Here is a 20370-nt window from a genome sequence, read left to right as displayed (position 1 = left end):
GTGTAAAGGTCTCCATCCTTGTTAGGAGTAAGCTGTAATAAGCCCTCTTTTGCTCTCATTACTGTGCATCCTGCCTTGGCCGACTCTTAAGCCCTGCAGAGGTGCGCTGAGAGCTTTAGTCTGAGGACGAGATCGATAGTTCTCCTCATCGTGGGCCAGGTGCCACAATAAAGCACTCAGCACAGGGATCACGGGGTTCAGGGGCTTCCTCATCGGCCGCGGGCTCTGCAGCGTTTGCAGTACGAACGATGAAGGGTCAAAAGGTTCCAAAATTGAGATGGCATTTATGCTCAGATTTAAAGATACTGAATGATACCGTAAGAATTACAGTGGATTTACTAAAAATGTAATGTTGTGCTGCCATTAAAATGCAGTCAGATGCACAGTTCATCATCGAATAATAACCCACTGGCTGCATTCATTTTGCATTCAATGGCTGCCAAAAGGAACAACAACAAAAAAAATACATCAAGAAATTTTGAACATAATCTCAAAGAGCCAAAGCCAATAGGTCAAACTTTGGAGCCTCAGCTGTAATCTCTATGTATACACAGCAGCTTCCTCACATTGCAGGGTCAATAAAACACATTATTAGTCCCTGACCACAACACCAGGTTCAGTCATAAGCTAGCTAGCCTCTGACCGCACTTAGCTTTGTAAACTGATTCATTTCACCAGATGGCTTTGGAAGGTAGCTGATAAAAGCAGCTCACGAGCAAGTTTACCGCCACAGCCATGTGTGTTTTAGGTTACCTCTGCCTTTAGGGCCATCGTGTGAGATTAATGACGGTTATGCTTGCACGTGTTGCACATTCACCGCGGCTGCTTAACAGACAAATGTGTCACTTTCGGACGAACACCCTCAACGAGTAGAGGCGTCACTTCAATTTTCATTTGTGGGATTTTCTATTAAAACTTCACTTAAATCCTACGGAGTAAATGAGATCAATGAGCTCTCAAGGCAACAAAAAATAAATTGCCAGGAGAGATGAGGAGTGTCTCTGAATTATTTCCCATTTAAGAAAAAAAAAAAAAAAAAGAAGCTTGGCAGAAATACAGAAGCTTCCATTAAGAATGTAATTTATGTAAATCACCAGCCTCCTATTGACGCTTCTCGCTGATGCAGAGGCAGATGAACTCACGGGTTTAATAAACAACTGCTCTCGCCATTCTACATTTGATTGTAACCGATTGAATTGTAATAGAAACCTTTAATTTGAAAAAAAATATATCAAGATGATTAACTTAACAGTGCACTGTTTAATAACAGAATTTTGTCATTTCTGACTCAATAATTTATCACTTTCCAATGATCTGAACTGATATACAGGCTGCATAAATCAGCCGATATATTGGCTTGCTTAATTTATTATTGATTGATTTTCTACAGTTTGTGACTCAACTCAGGTTTGCAATACGCCCCCCCCCCCTCTGTCTGTCTGTCTCTCTCTCTTTCTCTCTTTCTCCCAGCCTCCAACAAACCCCCCCCCCCCCCCCCCCACCTCCCTGCAAGATCATTACAGATGCCCCAGTTTGCTGGTGAGCCAGGAGAGCCTCTCTAGCCTCATTACAAACTTGGACACCTCCCATCTTTTGTACCTTTTTTCCCGGACAAGATCTCCCACATTCACGCTTGTATCCCAGAAGTAGCATAAAAAAAAAGGATTCATCAAACATGTATAAAGAAGTAGAGCTCTCATCTGATTTGAATCTTCGCTGTAACCACTGTAGAGGAAGGTGGTCGTGATGGAAAGTACCGCTGCAGATTAACGGAGAGAAAGAACCGGGGAAAATGCATTTTACTACAAAACGCTGTCACTAATTCACCCGGTTTATGCATATTCAACAGCACATGAAGGCATTTGTGTGACCCTGTTCGTTAAATGTTTACCTCATTAGCTCTCTTGTTGTCGTGCCGTTTTCCATGTGGCATTTCGGATGAGAGGGACATTATGCTACATAAATACACTCACTGACAGAACAAGACTCTTATTCAAAATTCACAAAGAACGCACAAGAACGACAGATTGAAATGTTTAGTCTTTTTTTTTTTAAACTGTTTTTTTGAGAAAAAGTGAGGCACAGACAAAGAAGCAGGAAAGACATTTAAATGACTATTTCCATATTTTTGTTTCCAGATTATTAGCGTGTTTTTTTTTGTTGGTGTTTTTCAAAGTCTGGTAACGTGGGTAGAGTCCTTGGACAAAACTGGAAAACGGAGACGACAGCAAATATCTTTTGGCAGGAAGTACATGTGAACCTGAATAATGTCCCATTGCCATCAGCTGACTTTGTCACACTCTTGACATTTAAACAGTTTGGTCCCATTAAAACTCCAAATTGGCTTCCAATGGTTCTTGTCAGCAGTCTACCTATTGGACGTAGACTGCTACTACTTCAATTCTGAGTACAAAAAGTTTGAAAAAAAAAAGTCATGATTCTCTGGTATTTTCTGCGGTTAAAAAGGCATATTTTCTCCACGTCTGCCTGTAAAATTATGCAAAAAACTACAATTCTGATGGAGAATTGAAGTCTTGCGGTTACCAACATCTGAATGACTGACAATCTTCACACCTTTGTAGTGTGTTCTTGTCAAATGTCGCCACAGAACTACTGAGCCTATTTGCTCATATTTGCCCACCCAGGCCGGGTTGAGTCAAATTAAGCCGCAGGCCTGCGGAATTGACGGAAGGGACACCCCCTTCCGTCAATTCCTCTAAGTTTCAGCTTTGCAACTATAAACCCCCCGGAAACCAAAGACTTTGGTTTCCCGGATGCTGCCCGGCGGGTCATGAGAATAACACCGTCGGATCGCATCGTTTATGGTCGGAACTACAACGGTATCTGATCGAGACAACTTTAAAAAAAAAAAACTTTCTCAGATTAGATAAAACCTTTTCACACTGCCACAAAAGCCATGTTTTTGGCCCCCAAATTGCAGGGGTACCTTTTCTGTTCATACTGAGTGACACGGGCTGGGGGGCGGGAATCACCACGGCAATTTACCCTCCTCTAACCCTATACTTTTTGCCAGTGCAAGTTTGAACTGAGCAGTCCGCCCACTCCGACACAGAGTTTCGGGGCGTGGTGATGACGTACCCTATCCACAGGGTGCCAGGACAGGAAAACATACAGACATGACGAGCGCACAAGGAAGAGACGAGAAAAACTTCACTTGCGAGTTCCAAGTTCAAGATACTTGGAACATAGAGGATGGCCAACTGGGGAGACACTGAGACCTGTGAGCTCCTCAGCCTCCGTGCAGAGGAGCAGTCTGGCCAGGAGGATGACGGAACGCGGCTTCCCTCGCAACAAGGCGCAGGTTATTTATAAAATCAAGACTTTGGACACGCCTAGCATTACTTGTGACGTGTTATCAGGATGGACCCCTAGACTTCGCCTCCTGTTGCCGGCTACGGCCCCCTAGGGAGAAACTACTGCTCGCTTTCACATTATTTATCCGACCAAAAAGCCGGATACTCCACTACGGCAATTTGTAGGTCTCTCAGTCTGAAAACGGCGGCACATTTAAATGCAGCGCACAGGGTTATGGAAATAAAAACTGCACCATTTTCCACATCTTTGAGCAGATTTTTCACATAGTTTAGCTTACTAACTTGATCCCATGGGAAGTTTAAACTGAATGTTACATGGAGGCTGCAGATGTTATTCCTCTACAATGTATAAATGCAAAAAGAACATGGTAGAGTATTTAGAAAATGGACTCTGATCCTTGTGTAAGCTGTGTTTCGTGTGTACCGAAAAGGGCAGGCCTTGACAAATTGATTTTTTTTCCCCCTGCTAACTTTTGGTCAGTCAATTTCACGTCCGCTTATTCGAGGAGCCTCCATGTTGAGAGAGACCAGGTTTGGTGAACAGTAGCTTATCAGTGACTCGGCCTGTTGCGTGATTACTGCACATCTACATGTTACACGCCGGCTAATTTCAGTTAAAACTCCGTTATAGAGGCCAACTGAGGGAAAGAGGAACATGAAAATGTTAGTTCTCCATGGTCCCATTGACCTCAAAATTTTAACAGTTCTTATTTTAGCACATAACTGCATGTAAAGTTCTATTCATCGCAATATAAATACCTTTGCATCACAATGTAAACAAACAAAATAATGTCAGATGCAAAAAAAAAAAAAATTTGTTTAAAAGTTTCTATTTTTTTGACTTCTGAAAAAAATAACGTTTTATCTCCATGGCCTAGCAAGGTTGTTGTAACATGGCTTTTCCAGTTTGCTGTCAAGAGTTTTGTTAGCTAACTTGGCTAATGTTACTCTGGTGCATGGAGGCGCTTGAGGTCCCGGACCACTTATAATATCAACATGTTAATCCATCATATCATAAAATCTAGAAGCACACCAACTAAATGTGAATCCATCTGCCAGAAAACTGAACTCCTCTTTCTGCAAAATATCATCCAGTAAAGCTTTCAGAAATATTTGAATTATAATGTCGCAAGTACCACAAGAGGGTTGTCTTCGGGTGAACACAGTAAACAACACAACTCCACTTGAAGACACGGTTAGATTGCACCGAGAGCACATCGCTGCCTCTGAGCTCCTGTGATTCTTCACCATCATTGGCGTTGAATTATTCTCCTGTTGAGCCTGACCTACATTTCATTTTCAATAAATAAGAGTGACGTTATGTGATTCCCTTCACACAGATGAGCCGTCTTCAGCGTCGCATCCCAGCCACGTGAGAACTGGGAGGCAGGAAACCATACTGGCGTTCATCTCCCCCCCCCCCCCCCCCCCATCCCCACAATCATTTTCGCAATCAATTTATTTCTTTTTTTCACTCCAATTATATACGCAATGACAGCCCTTGCATCAACAAATACATTCAAAGAGAGTAGAGAGAAACTTCACCACATAACGCTGGTATCAAACAAACAACCCGTACAGAATCTTTCCAGTAGACGTAATAACATCAAACTAAGTCGTCAAGCAACTGTTGTTTGATGTGTTTTAATTATAACTTCTGGAGTGTGAGTGTGCGTGAGGGAGGAGACAGAAAGTGACAGGGGTGAGATATCCCACAAAGATTACTCCTCACTGCACTGAACCTGGTTAAAAATAAACTCTGCAATTTAAAAGTGAACTTCTTGAGTTGTTAAATTAACTTGTCAGAAACTTCACAGCATCAACGTTGGAAACAAGAGGCCTGGCATTGGCTGTGTACTTCAGTACAGTTTTGCCCGCGTCTGCAGTGGAGCACACCGACTGAGGCAGTTTTGAAAGATCGAATTGGTAAATATTTCATACACCTCAAACAGTGGTGAATAATAGAGGCCATACTGTGGAACTAGCTGGTCCAGAAGCAAGATGAAGCGAGTGAGTCGGTGGAATTAGGATGTCTGAATAACGAGGAAACCAAACTATTGTTGAGGAACAACCTTGCTTCTCCAACAGGGGGTCAATAAAATAGCAAGAAAGAAAGACAGGAGGCGGATGTGGAAAAGAAGAAGTCAGAGAGTTCTCGAGAGCTCCGTGAGGCAACCTCTGGTTCTCTTTGTGCATCTCCAGCAGATGCTTCAGCGATAGTCTCCCCCTGCCTCAATCTCCTGTGGCCTCTGTACTTGCTCCGATCTCATTCTCTATATATACACGCTTCCTCTTGGCCACATTATTAAAAAATACTTCTTTCTTTTTTTGCTGAAAATCTTTTGACTGCTTTCCTCGGGGCGTACAGTACATCACCAGAGTCTGAAACTGACTTCAAGCTATGGTTTGTGTTGTATTATATTGTGTGATGCACAATTACAAATCCTCCCATGATGTTTTGTACCAAAATCAACATGCCACTATCTGTATATTTGCACTGTTGGTGAATTTGTTGTGTATTTGCAGCAGACATTAAAACATTTCCATGCGTCAATCCAGGGTTTGGATGACAAAATTGATTTTTTCCATCAACGTGAGTGCTGGTCGGGATGCACCCTTACTTTTTTGGATCAATGTTTGTTGGGCTGTATGATGATGTAATCAAAAACAGGGTGTATTGTAGGGTTATCTTAATATCTTCTTTATATTTTTACTACATTAAATACCATGGAATATCGTTACACAGTTAAATATACACTCCAAAAAATATATAAATGCCTTTTTTTTTTTGCTCGCATTAATTATTTGTTCAAGAATTATTCTCCACAATGGTGTCTACAAATGAGATCAAATCTGTATGATCAAGCGCTTCACTTATTCTTGGCAGAGGTGAAGCACTTCACATCCCTCCATCTGACAGGTGGAGCCTGTCAGCATGCTGACCAGCACAGGTTGGTGAGGAACTGGTCACAATAAAAGGACATTCTAAACTGTGGCGTTTTAGGAACTCGAACTTTATTAGGCATCACGATGCTGCAACATGAGGCGACGGCAGCAGATGAGCGGCATGACAACGACCCTCAGGAGCTCCACACGGTGTCTGTGCATTGAAACTGCCATCAATAAAATGAACCTGTGTTTGCTGCCCATAGCTTATCCCTTCCTGTACCAGAAACACAACCACCACCATGGGACACATCAGCAAACTGCTCCCCCACATGACACCATGCACGCTGTCTGCCATCTGTCTGCTACAGCGTAAACCAGGATTCATCCATGAAGAGAACACTTCCAAAGTGCCAGATGCCATCAAATGTGACGACATTTGCCAACTCAACTTGGCAACGATGACATAATGCAGTCTGGTCAAGACCCCCAACGGTTTATGCAGAAATTCTTTGTGCAAACCAGTTGTTGCATGTGACAGAGCTGAACTGGCACGGTTACTAGTAGTCTGCCATTGCAAGTGTGGCTGGATGCAAAATCCTTGGAACCACCGGCAATGGCTTATAGCAGTGACATGAACAATTATATATTTGAATATACACAGATGCAGGACAAAAAATGACCCACTGTAGACAACGGAACACAGGTCCACACACTGTTGAGCTCCCATCGGTTGCTTCTATTTCCTGTAGCACTGCAACGTTTTGATCTAAAAAGGATCGTGCTAATCACAACACAACACATAATTTTACTTCAATTTGTGAAAATTGAGAGCGAAAACAAGTCTTTATATTTGTGTTGCATGTTCTACATGGACTTCAAGCCATTAAAAATACACCCCCAATGTTTTTAGTGTCCTTCTGACCTGGAGAGAGACATCCATCACCAAGTCGCTCTGTTTGGCACCGCTCGGTCTCGTTTCCCCGTCTACCACTAGCTCAGAGAGCAGCAACAAAAGGAGGCCACAAATTCTGTGTATAAATTCTTAAATGGCTGCATCCTTGATCTGATTACTTTAATGAATCAAATTCTTGTTTTGTGAAATATTATTGTGTTTTGAGAAGTGTTAATGTGCTTTCCAAGGTGTGTTTTGCCCTTCAGGGACACTGTTCTTTTAATTTTGGGGAGACAAAAGTGCATCTAATAGCTGGTTTTGTACCTGAGCCCAACTGTGCCTAAAATGGAGCAACCTGTTGAAACCCTTTGGCCTTTTTGTGAGTAGTAATGGCTGGATGAAATGACCCCCCCGGTTTCTAATGAGCCTTTCTTTCCAGTTTGAAGGTGAGTGGTCTCTGCTCACTGAATTTCACATTAAAGGTTTTTTGGTTTTTTTGTTGTTTTTTTTTTTTTTTTTTAATTAAGCTGGCTCTAGTCTCACCACCCACCCACTCCCACCCCCACCCCCATCTGCTGCTGCACTCCCCAAGGGTAATCTAAAACATCTGGGCTGGAGATATTCCCACTTTAAAAAATTGCTTCACTTGTCAATGAATATCATATACTTCATTTCATAGCCTCAAATAACCCTTCAGAAAAGTATTTGGCAAAAGCTTAGTAGTAGATGAGCGGGCTTTCATTTGAAATGTAGCATGTGCAGATGAAATCAAGAAAACATCAGGAACATTTTATCACTTGCTTCAATTAATAGACTCTTACTCAAACACACCCCGCCTTGTTGGAATTCAGGCCAATTTAGGGTAAGAACAGTCTGGCAGACGTTGCTGAATAAATGAATGTTATTTTGTTTGGGGGGGTTTAAGAGACGTATGGATGCACATCAACAGGAAAAGCAAAAGAGTCGGAATTGCTTCCTAGAATTTATGTGATGACATTTCTGGGTTACCTCTCCAAGCTGCAAACACACACACACACACACACACACACACACACACACACACGCAGAACATTCTATCTCTACAGGAAACTGACATAATCAAATAGCAGGTAGTTAAAATACTGCAAACTACAGAGACGATGAGTCTGGGAATGAGATGAAGTACACAAGCCGATCCTCAAATAAGCCATTTTACTGTATGAGAGGAGAAATGAGACAGAGACACACATGGGAAGAAAATAGTAAAATATAGATGCAACTGGTGCAATTCAATGAAGGATTCTTAACAAATCACCAATTTAATTGATATAGATGCACTTGATTTCCTCAAAAGAAAAGTGTTACATATTGCAGTTACCTTTTGAACCCTGGTTTTCAGACTTCAGGGGCTTGTGATTTAAGATTGCTTCGAGAATAGGAATGAGTACCCCTCCTCAGGGCTTGTTGGAAGTGAGAATTTAAGCCACTTGCACCCATCTGATCTCAAATAAGTACACTAGGCTTACTGAGAATGCCGTGGCGTTCCGAAGCCTGATGGAGAGACTTTATCAGACTAAAGAGAAGCTCATTGCTTTAACTACTCAATCTCATTTGGACTAAAGCAGGCTTAACTTCAGCCTACAACAACAAACCTGGCTTTGACTTCATTTATCAAATGACCAACAAACTCTCTAACATTAAACTCAGTATGGAACTGAATGTCCTGCACACACCTGACGAGGCATAAACACACAGCATTACAGCAGCAAGAGTCTGATTTAGTCACACGCACACTAAATATAACGTTTTAAGACAGATTTTCCATCCTCACAAAGGGCAGACGCAGCATCACATAAACCAGTTGGCATTTAGCATAAAAGATGAAGCACTGAAAGGTCTATGTGTCACTCATCCATACATCCTCGCGCCAGCTTTAAATTCAAAAATATGACATTTCAGTTTTAATCTCACTATCTTGAGGTTTCAGTCTCACGATACAGTTTACAGAGAAAATTAAACACAAGTTTAAAAACAGCAGCTGTGGTTCTTCTCTGTATTCACAGTAACATCTCCTGCGTGTTGATCAGCCACGTGTAGGCTGGTTCTCTGATGCACCCTCTGATACGGGTGGGTCCCGTTTCCCTCCGTGGCCACACCCGCTAAAATGCAAGAATTATGTTTGGCTCGTATGAAGAATGCAATAAAAAAACAATCCACCCTGATTGCCAGTGAGCTTTGCATTCCATACACACTCAAGCAAACAGTCCACAAACGATATCTTGAAAGGCTTTAAACTCCCCTGTCACCTCTGCAGCCAAAAACTAATAATCAATACGGCAACTATTGTCGGTCTTGACTGCACGCTTGGACTTGATCAGGGGTTTTAAAAAAAAAAAATGTTTTCCTAAACTCTTCCGTGGTGTTCATCCCATCAAAGTTTGTCCACCATATTAGCAAGCGTGTAAAATCATCATGCACATAGCTGCAGACATTATTCACATTTTAAAGAAAGACAAATCGGCACCCCGTTCCCTCTTTTTCTCTCCATTAAGACTTTTCTCCATCGAATTACCATATTTCAATCCCATTCCCAAACAGAATAATTGGGCTTCTGCAATGTAGTTACACGGTCAACCAGTTAACAGTTGTGGTAATTCTGTAGAACTTGAACTAATTCCAACAGCCTGGGTTGTCTTCTCCAAAATGGAACATCCTCTTAGCACAGAATGTAAGGAATCTCCAAGAACAGAAAAGAAGCAGTGATATCCAGAGGGCACAGCCAAGGTCAACTTTTGGCCCCGGGCACTTTCGTGCTCGGGCCCTAATTACAGCTACAAGCGGAGCTGGTTGGGCCCTTGCAGCCCCGCACAGTGTGTAGCTTCTCCAAGGAGTGAGAGGCTGGTGAAAACTGATATTTGGATTTTGCATGAAGGAGCGGACATTAATACTGCACTGTGGCAGTGACACATTTAAAATATATTATGTTCCTTTTGAAGACATGTTTGTTATGTCAGACTTACTTCCTCTAACCACTAGGTGGTGCTATGAATTTGGCACGAAGATGTCTTAAGGACTCTCATCAAATGTGTGCAGTTTGGAAAAGATCTGACCCCATGGAGTCCAGCTACTACAGTTTCCTGGCAAAATATCAAATAGTCCGCCTTGCCACGGTAACGCCGTTAAACACAAACTCCTCACAGTGTCCCATCACCAAGGATTACAGCTTTCTCACCACTTTCCAGATGGATCTGGTCGACCCACTCAGAGGGGTACATCAGGGTGTGAAAAAAAAAAGTCATTTCCTGATGCAATCAGGTGCCGCTTTGACTGAGCTGCCCCAAATTATACAGGGCTCTTCCTTTACCCCTACTACGCCCCTCCACCAGGTTTGGCGTGGGTCGGCCTCATAGTTTTTGCGTAATCCTGCTGAAAGTCCCACCCCAACCCCACCAAAGCACGACCTCATCGGCAGAGGCAATCGTGGGTTTATAATCATCACTTTCAACTTTAGTCAGCACGCCACCGTAGCTCCAACATCACTGACACGTAAATGTCTGATTGGACTTGTCCACCACATCTCTGGATGTTGAACAACCCCCCCCTACGACAGAAGTTTCCACCAGGTCAATGCTTCATCCACAGGCTCGACAGAAAATGTCCTCAAACAACCTGTGAAAGTCACACAATCAGACGCAGACTAACGTTCCAGCAAAAAACAAAACTCCCATCAAATTAACAAGAACCACAGCAGCCAAACATCAACATTTCTTTGAGCTGAATTTGAGATTAAGACTGTACTGATTTTAATAATGTTCACACGACCCTGAGGATGATAGATGCATCCAAACTATTGCAGCAATTAAATGGCAGCCCTGAATACTGGAAGCTGTATAATTCACTACGTCATATATATAACGGCGAACAGCAATAAAGCCAACCGAGATATTGCTTTGTTGAAGCTTTAATTGAACAATACAATCATGTTTATGTTTGCATGCCAACTCTTAAAGTCTGATGAGTATTTACTGCAGTCTCATATTATTGAGCAATAACTGGGAAAAAAAAAAAATTTCCAGTCTAATAAAACAATATGAAAAACACAGCGATGAATTCAAAATAACCCTGGTCAGGCTCGGGTAAATGAAATACAAACTTCTATCAGCTGCAGAAAGTATTCAAGGGTCATTATTAAACTATATAAAAGAGCTTTAAAACATTTCTGAACTGCAAGCCAGCGGCACAATTCAATACTAAACGATCGGGGTCAATTCTGATATGTGGGACGAGGAAAAAAACGTGATCTTAAATATCTTGCTGGGAATTTTTTTTTGTACAAAGGGGGTTCAGAGGAGTTCCTGTTTCAGATGTGTGACCGGTTCACATCGCCTTCTAAACCCTGGGAGCTGTTAGATAACACAAATCCCAACGTGTTGATGAGTGAGTCGAGGAACAAATGATCTTGAGCGAGAACGTTAAAGCCGCGTTCACACGGAGCTCCAGTATTACCCTGAAATCTCACACAGACTACGTAGTAATAGTCTGGTTCCACCCATCGACTGCTGCGTGTCGCTACCATGATGGGAATTTAAAGTGGTTTGTTGTGATTAAGACTGGTTAAAATCAACAGCAGCAGCTACACTGACCACCAGGGATCCACATCGTATCTGCAGATGTTGGTTATTTTTATAATAATTGGTCAAGTGGATCATAGTAATAAGCCCTGGTTTCTTCCCTGTTAATCATATGTAGTTTTTTTGGTGAAGAAAAAACAGAATAAAAGTATGATTTCGAGTCTTTTCCAAAAAAGAAAAAAAAAACACTTTTTTTTTTTTACTGTTTTATGTTTTTCAGTATGTCCAAAATGTGTGTATCAGATGAATTTGTATTTTCACCACACACTCACGGTTAGCCTACACATTGAGCCCGCTTTTGACTCCACCGGTGAGGTCGTTAATCGGTACCCAGTGGGATTACTTAAACCCAGCATGTGGTCCTGTGGATGCTATGAAAGCAGGGGACGCTGCACAGTCTGAGCTGAAAACTAGAAGTGTGAATCACTTGAACATGTTACAGAGGGTTCTTTCTCCTTTCTTTCCCTTGCAGTCACACTCTGATTCCTGACATTGCTAAGAATAACACAGCTTAAGCAAGCCATCATAATGTTACTGCTGCTTACAGCAACAATGGACCTTTAACCTGTCTGGGAATGTTTCTGTTTACACGGACGACAAAAATTCACTGGCAACCGACCGAATAGAATCTTAAATAAGTGAGACAATGAATGTCTTGAAGAACATTTCATTCCTGCGTGGATGCGACAGTGTTAAGACATACATACGTACGTTCTACGAGTTTCCTTAAAAAATTTAGCCTGAAACTTTTTCTGCCGTGCCGCATTGGTGCCATATTTCCAACTTTTTCTGGCTAATAGTGCAAAACTCTGTGTTGAAGTTAAGTATTTAACACTGCACCATGTATCTGAAATCTGACACCCATGCATGTTGCAGAAACCCTGTTGGGAATTCAGAAGGCAACTAAGGTGCATACATGTCAACACTCTTCAATAATGCGACGAAAATCAGAATACTTCGCTTCTTAATTTGACTATTGTTTACGCAAATAAGGTCATAATAAAATGCAGCGTCCTCTCCAAGGTAAGGTTTAAATATTATAATTCTGCTGTCCATCTAGCCCTCTTATGAAAAGAAACACCCAAGATAAGAAAAATCAACAGAGCGGTTCAGTCAAATGTGTCTATTTTTAATCCTGCCATGTCTTATTTATGTGATGTGTCAAAACACTGTTCTCGCTATACAAACTGTTAAACCTGACATCGCCTGGAGAGTGTGGAACTGGACCAGCAAGACTGTATGTTGCCAGAATAAAGAAATGTAGAAATTCTCAGGTGATTAATCAAGACATTGTCCGTCACTGAGATGTCAGTAACAACAGATGCGTTCCTGCCTGAAGGCTCTGACCGGTGCATGTTAGTTTAAAACGCTTATGTTACCCCCCCCCCCCCCCCACTACCCCCCCCCCCCCCCCCAATCATCTCAAGGCCACATTAAAGTTCGTTGGGAAGCACTTTCCTCTGCCGGTGTCCTTGTAACCTCTCTAACTGTCCCTCCAGTGCCCTCCCAATAAGTCAAGCTTGAAATACAGGCAGGACAACAGAGGCCTGACTGCAGCAAAGACAAATAGCACTATATCCATTAAGTTGTCAGCATCAGGAAACTGTCCTTCAAATATTAATGGGATTAAGGAACATCTGCTCTAATAAATAATAGCCCAATCAAGCTCTGAGAACATGAAAGGCAATGACAGGAGCCAATGTCACTGAAAACAAGGCTTTGTGGAGAGATTGACTCATAAGTGCTGATATACCATGTTGCGTTTCGTCAAGCATGGGTTGTTTTCCAATGAGTTCCTTTGATTCCTTGATCTGACAGCAGCTTGACCTCTCTCTAATGATTGAAGACTGTGGCATTTAAAACCACAGCCACTGTAGAGGAAGGTTGCAAACCATTATTATTAAAAGTCGCCCATAATTCGACCGCAACCTACGGAGTGGTGACGAAATGTAATGAGCTTTCAGATGGATTGCTGTCATCTGCATGCATTTAAGCAGCCAATCCTGCATTAATATGCGACCAACTGTTTGCAAGCACATTCTTTTCTTTTCTATTTCAGCCCTGCAGCCACCAGTTGACTCTAAATGATCTCATATAAAGTAATGCAAGGACAACTGAACAGTTAACCCAGTGATATGCTTTGTCTCCAGGGTTAGAAAGCAAATGAAAAGGCCATTTTGGATTGTTGTTGTTTTTTTTGTTTGTTTTTTTTTTTTAATCTGTGCTACTGCAGTAAACATTACTGTAAGATGTACAGTACGCCGCAGGAGTCAAAATAAGCTGCATGGGATGCCTGGACCAGGGTTATAGGTCTGCTATGTCTGTGCTTCATCACTGTCAAGTTTTTGTGTTATTTCTTTGTCCATCGGCAGGATTCCGAGAGAAGCATCAGGCCTGTTTTCACCAAACTCGTTGGAGGAGTGTAGCATGGACCAAAGAAGAACCCATTTAATTTTGGAGCAGGTCACTCCTAGCACCACCTGGTGGTATCAGGAAATGTCTTTTTATTCTAGTTCTCTACGTGGGTCGACCCAATTCATTCAACTTTGGTCTGAAAAAGCTAAAACCTTGGTGGTGGGTCATGTGGGGCGGCGGCTTATGTTGATCTCTTGACTGTTTAACTGAACTGTTGTTTGACGACATCTGCAAGCTTAATTTAGGTCACAGTGCCACCTAGAGGTTACAGGAAAAGAGGCTGATCAGTTAATTTACAGCGAAATTACACAGTGCTGTCTTCACCTAATGTACGTCAACATAATATACAGAAAATGTGTATTTTCTGGCGCCACCTAGTGGATCCAAGAAGCGACGATCATGCCACTGTGCACGCATTTATCTGCTCCTTCATTAGAATCAGGGGAACCTCCTCTTGCTTTCCTGCAAAGTCAACAACATGTGCTGCTGTTTTGTTTGTGCTTTGGGTTCTGGAGCTCCACAACAGGAACATTCTTGTCAACAATCTGTAAAACAGTTCCTATGTGCACACAGCTCAGCTCAGCGCAGCGCTGGCGGCACCTCTGCGATGACAACACGTCACCGTTTAAACTGCCACAGTTTGTGCATGGCCTGTTTGATTCTGTGGCCACATCAGTTGACCTGCGCCTATCGACTGCGGTCCCAGAAGTTTCTTCTTGCCATTTTGTTTGTCTTGCTTGTCTTCCAGCAACCACAAAGTTTACTGGTGTGTGTGTGTGTGTGTGTGTGTGTGTGTGTGTGTGTGTGTGTGTGTGTGTGTGTGTGTGTATACTAAGCTGCTGCCATTGCTTACTGACAGTCTGAAAATTAGCTCTCGTGTACAGGTGATATTTCTAACTTTTCCATTGGTTGGTAAACTGTTGGCTAAATGGATCTGGGTGTGCAAGGGATGTACTCTTTCAGGAAGCAAGAAAACCTTTCAAGTTTCTATGAAAGATCTATAGAAAGCATATGGTCATGGGGGGGGGGGGGTAATCTCAAGATTGAGGCGCAATTGAATATTTGTTTACCACAAATGTTTCTGAAGCCCTACAATGTTTTGTAAAATCATTACTAGTTCCTAAATTTCCCTCCCTCTCATCTCCAGCCAGGTACATTGTTTATCCAAATGTAACAGATGTCATTGCTGTTAGCGTGGAAGGAAGAAAGCTTTCTGTCAGTCGCTCACTCATGTTTTAAAAATCACTCACACACACACACACACACACACACACACACACACACACACACTCACACACACCTACAGTCTGTGAACGCGATGAGCAACTGATTAAGTCAATTGAAAACAATCACTGTGGAAATAACAGTTTTGCAAGTGTGTTTAGTTTAACAAGCGTCTTTAACTGTGAAATGTGAGTAAAATGAGCAGTGACCAAGAGTGCTCATCATGATTCACCAATAACAAACAATCGCCTCGCCTCTCCAGATGGCCGTCCATTCGCCTACAAGCCTCTAATTTCACAGCCATTATAACAAGACTGAGCCCAAAATTAAGATGCATAAAATTCATTAAAACAGACTCTAAACAAGCACAAAAGCAGCTTGCATTTCAGTAGAGAAGGCCCATGGGTGCAGTCATGCGCTTTGTCCAGCCAGACAGGCAGGATCCAAAACAATGTGTGAGAGTCAGCACCAGTAACCGACCGACGGAAGTGATGTATTGCACACTCACTTGAAACAATGCAGTCTGTTTTACCTGAAGGCAAACGCTTCCACTCCATCAATTTGTTCCCGGGGACGGAGACACCCCGTTACACCCTCGGCAGAGCATTTGTTGCTACCTTTGAACGACTTAACATCCATAAAATATAGAAAACGTTGGATGAGAGAATCCTTAAACAGAGAGCACGGATGCTGCTAGACTCTAGGAGGCAAGGTGCTTCTCTGTTACTCTCTGATGACATGATGCTAAAATAGCAGCCAGGGTGACCATTATGAAGGATGCTCACACACACACACACACACACACACACACACACACACACACAGATCTTCCTCCATCTCATCCTCATATCTGGCCTGACTAAGGATGGGATTACAGCACCCCTTCAGATTTGATATATGATGATGATGATTAATTGGAAGACTGGTTCAGGGTATATTTTTAACTCGCTGAGCCTTGAAACAAGTCGACCCGCTACATTCATTATGGGAGCCAACCACGGTGTCTGAGTTGACACTGAGAGGCTTAGGGAGCCTCAGAAACTCTGCTCAAGGCACACTCCTGGTGTAGAGACTGCAATCTGTCTGACATGTGTGACTCCTGAGGCAAGCATGTCTCTAAATGAGTAGAGACAGGGAGGATAACATGACCCACTTCCATGAAGGGCTGCTTTCTTCATGTAATTCCCACAGGTAGGCTACTGTACTGCAGCGAACATGGACGACTTAAGTGGTCAAAAATAGTCAGAGACCAAGTGGAGAAGGTGTGAAATCACTCAGGCAGGTGAATCTCAATCAGGCACTCTGGCAATTTGGGGTGAGACGTTACACTCTTGCTGTAATAGCGCCATGTTGCAACTAATGCAGGAGCTTCTACATCATACCTCCTCGGAGCGAGAGCTGCCGGTGCTGCCTGTATTCCACTAATCGGCTTTGAACTCGGTTCCCGTCTGCCTCGTACCTGGACGCGCAGCCTCTTGTTATCCAGAGGAGGCATCGCAGAGGAGACTAGCTCCAGATTATCACTGAGAGGTCGCATTAAATACTGGAGCAGATTTCTGCGTTAAGTGCCTGCACGGTGCACGGACTGGTGTTGTCACGTATGGAGGCGAAATTACGCACGGATGAACACGTAAACATCTGTTTGATGGACTCACACAAGTGTCCTTTAAACACGAGCACACCCACCGAGGGTCAGCGGGACGGATCACAAACGTGCACTGCTACACCGCGCTGTCAGTATTCCGCAAACAAAACACACTCTCAATGAATGCGCATTCAAAATTTGATTTGCGCTCTCGAGTTTTTAACTAATTTCCCTCAAATCAGACAACGCGGAACTGTCGCGCAAGGATGCAGCTGGTGTGAAATGTTTGGTCAACGCAAAGGACAGGGCGTCACTTTTCCACTCACCTTTCACACGCTGCGGGGCAGCGGCGCTCAGACACAGGGCGATGGAGATCAGGAGCGGTCCCATCCTCTCACAGAAACACGTCTGACTTCCAAGCTTCGGAAGATGAGATTTATCTTTTTTTTTTTTTTCTTAAATCACGGAGCGATAACCAAAAGTTCTGCCTCCTTGGCTCTGGCAGGGCTGTGTAGGAGTGCCCAGGAGCTTTTATACACGTCCTCCTGGATAAAGTCCTCCTGTGTGCTGAGGTCGGTGGAGGGACACGCTCGCCACCGGGAACAAGTGGAGTAGCTGCAGGGTCGCCCTCTGCTGCTGCTTGGCCCGCTCCTACCGCAGTGGGGAGATGGAGTGGAGAGTGGTGGTGTGCGCTCAGCGCGTCTGGACGACCGTCAAGCTTCACGGGGTTAAGATAATGTAAACTTCCGGTAATTGCCTCCAAAATAAAAGAAATAAACCAACGTACTGAAAATATGGCGCGTTAGATTCTCATTCATCGAGATGTGATATTAGAATGATGTTGGACAGAAATGTGTCTAAGCTCCATGTTTTTTCAAATGTATTTTTTATCTAATCTTCCAATATCTCTCTACTGAGTTTGCTAATTTAATGCACACGAGAGATAAATAATTACAATTACAGTTATAATAATACTACTACTAATAATAATACTTAAACCATTTTAAGTAATTCTTAAAGCAGCAGTGCAGGGGTGTTCACAATAGCCATCATTTATTCTGCTCAAGGTGAAAAGCGTAATGGTTTTATTTTTGAAGGCACAATCATTTAACTTCCTGGTTAAATGATGCCGTTTCCCCCTGCAGCCAGTTCCGTCTGTTTGGCTCACAGGAGGATGTGCGCTCATAGACGGTACCAAAAAGTGGACGTAGCCAACATGACGTCAACGATTGGCGTATGGACTCCAGCTTTTGAAGCCTCCTATTTGGTACTATCTTGTTTTTATTGCAGCTGCAGCTGCTGCACATTACTGCTGTCAGGGTTTATCCAGGGGCAGGAAAAAAAAGTTCCTCTCCACATTTTAAACTCTAAAATCAAAATGCTGAGCAGGGGCCTGACCAGCCAGTGCACCCACACAAAGGAGTTCCCAGTTGCCCCCAGCCCCACCTAGACTGGAAAAACACACTAGGCTACTTTAGATGATTTGTAGGAAGTCAGAGTGCCGTGTTCATCGTAACAGAGTTGGAGCCAGATTATGGAAAGATTCCAGCTCAGACCAAACCTACGGAGGCTCCAGGACACGTTCCCCTCGTGGGATTTTTGTTGTTGTTCATACATTATTATTCAAGCCTTTTAAGATAACAAAGTTGCTAAAAGAGCGTCCATCATTTGGGGAAAAACAAGATAATTGCCCAGGAACAAACATGAGGATGACTACATTTCACCTTGAGGCAAAAGTTGTCTGAGGTTTTAATATTTTCAAGTTTCAAAAGCGCCCATAGGTAACGTCTTTTAACACCGTTTCCAATCATGGAACCTTCCTTTGATTTACGCTGCTGCAGGAGACTTCACTGCATCCGCGTTCACATCAGAAGAATCCATCCCATAATCTGGGCTGCTAATTGCAAATCAGGCCCCCTCCATACATATCACACCAACAGTAGAACGTTCGGATTCTTTTGGGTGTGACATAGTAAGACAAACAAAAGTACTCCAGTACTCAAACTCTAGTACTTAGAAGTACAGTACTCCTGCTGAGGAAATGTCCTCCACTGAAAGAGGAAAATATAAAACAAAAGAAGAATTATGATGTAAAATGATGTCCATGCTCTTCCATCTGCTCCACTCCTCCTCTCCTCAGTTGTTTTTCACACCATTTTCCTCTCATCCATCCTGCTCTTCCTCCCATGTTGTCCTCCCTTCCTTCTCTCTCTCTCTGTGTCTCTCTTTGTACCTTAGAACCAGGCCCGCTGAGCCTGCACAACCAACGCTATTTTTTTTTTGCTGCGCACAGCGGTCAAAGTTCAGCCTAGTTGAACCAAGCGGCGGGCTGCAGTGTGTCCCCCCCCCGTCCAGCCTTGCATACAGGCAAGGTCAAGATAAATGATCCAGTAGTGGCAGAGAGCCAAGGGCCCGGCTGAGCGCCGGAGCTGTGTTACCTACGTATATGGTCGTTTCACCTCTGCTCCTGATCCATACAAATCTTAGACCTCTCAAGGTGGCGGGGCCAGGATTAGATGCTGCTCAAAGAGATAAAACTAAATATGGAGAAGTGGTCTTTAGATGGAGCGGCACGGTGGTGCAGTGGTCAGCACTGTGGCCTCACAGCAAGAAGGTTCCGGGTTTGAGTCCCGGCTTGGGCACGGGATCTTTCTGTGTGGAGTTTGCATGTTCTCCCCGTGTCTGCGTGGGTTCTCTCTGGGTACTCCGGCTTCCTCCCACAGTCCAAAAACATGCAATTTGGGGACTAGGCTGATTGATACTCTAAATTGACCGTAGGTATGAATGTGAGTGTGAATGGTTGTTCGTCTCTCGATGTTGGCCCTGCGATGGACTGGCGACCTGTCCAGGGTGTACCCCGCCTCTCACCCGTAGCCGCTGGGATAGGCTCCAGCCCCCCCCGTGACCCTTAATGTGTAGGAATAAGCGGAAGATGACGATGGATGGTCTTTAGATGGAGCGGCACGGTGGTGCAGTGGTCAGCACTGTCGCCTCACAGAAAGAAGGTTCTGGGTTCAAACCCCGGCAGGATCACAGGGTCTTTCTGTGTGGAGTCTCCATGTTCTCCCTGTGCCTGCGTGGGTTCTCTCTGGTACTCCAGCTTCCTCCCACAGTCCAAAGACATCAAGAGGGGACGAGGCTGATTGATACTCTAAATTGACCGTAGGTGTGACTGTGAGTGTGAATGGTTGTCTGTCTATATGTGTTGGTCCTGAGATAGACTGGTTACCTGTCCAGGGTGAACCCTAGGATAGGCTCCACCCCTGCGATCCTTAACAGGATAAGTGGTAGAAAATGGATGGATGGTCTGTAGATGCCATGCTTCACATATTTGAGACAGAACATCTGAGATAAGATTAGTGAGCAGGAACCCTTCTCCTGATGATGTTGTTGAATTTTAAAATGTACTGTGCACATCTG

General features: G+C 43.4%; 1 protein-coding gene across 3 annotated transcripts in view; it reads right to left on the bottom strand.

Moving 5' to 3' along the window:
- Positions 1-17641, bottom strand: part of edil3a (EGF like and discoidin domains 3a) — a 119202-nt gene extending 101561 nt beyond the window's left edge. For 2 of the 3 annotated variants that reach the window (XM_086205959.1, XM_086205960.1), the window contains exon 1: positions 17277-17641. In XM_086205959.1, coding sequence (XP_086062085.1) covers positions 17277-17340 — 64 coding nt within the window. In that variant the 5' untranslated portion in view covers positions 17341-17641. The remainder of the gene's footprint in view (positions 1-17276) is intronic. The other variant, XM_086205958.1, reaches the window with a different exon arrangement.
- Between the last annotated feature and the right edge of the window lie 2729 nt (positions 17642-20370).

This window comes from Aulostomus chinensis, chromosome 6, assembly GCF_037954235.1.
Source record: "Aulostomus chinensis isolate RoL2024-O1b breed Wild chromosome 6, RoL_Achi_v1.0, whole genome shotgun sequence".
Classification (NCBI taxonomy): Eukaryota; Metazoa; Chordata; class Actinopteri; order Syngnathiformes; family Aulostomidae; genus Aulostomus; species Aulostomus chinensis.
The sequence above is the reverse complement of the archived record's forward strand: the minus strand, read 5'-3'. Positions and strand labels throughout refer to the sequence as shown.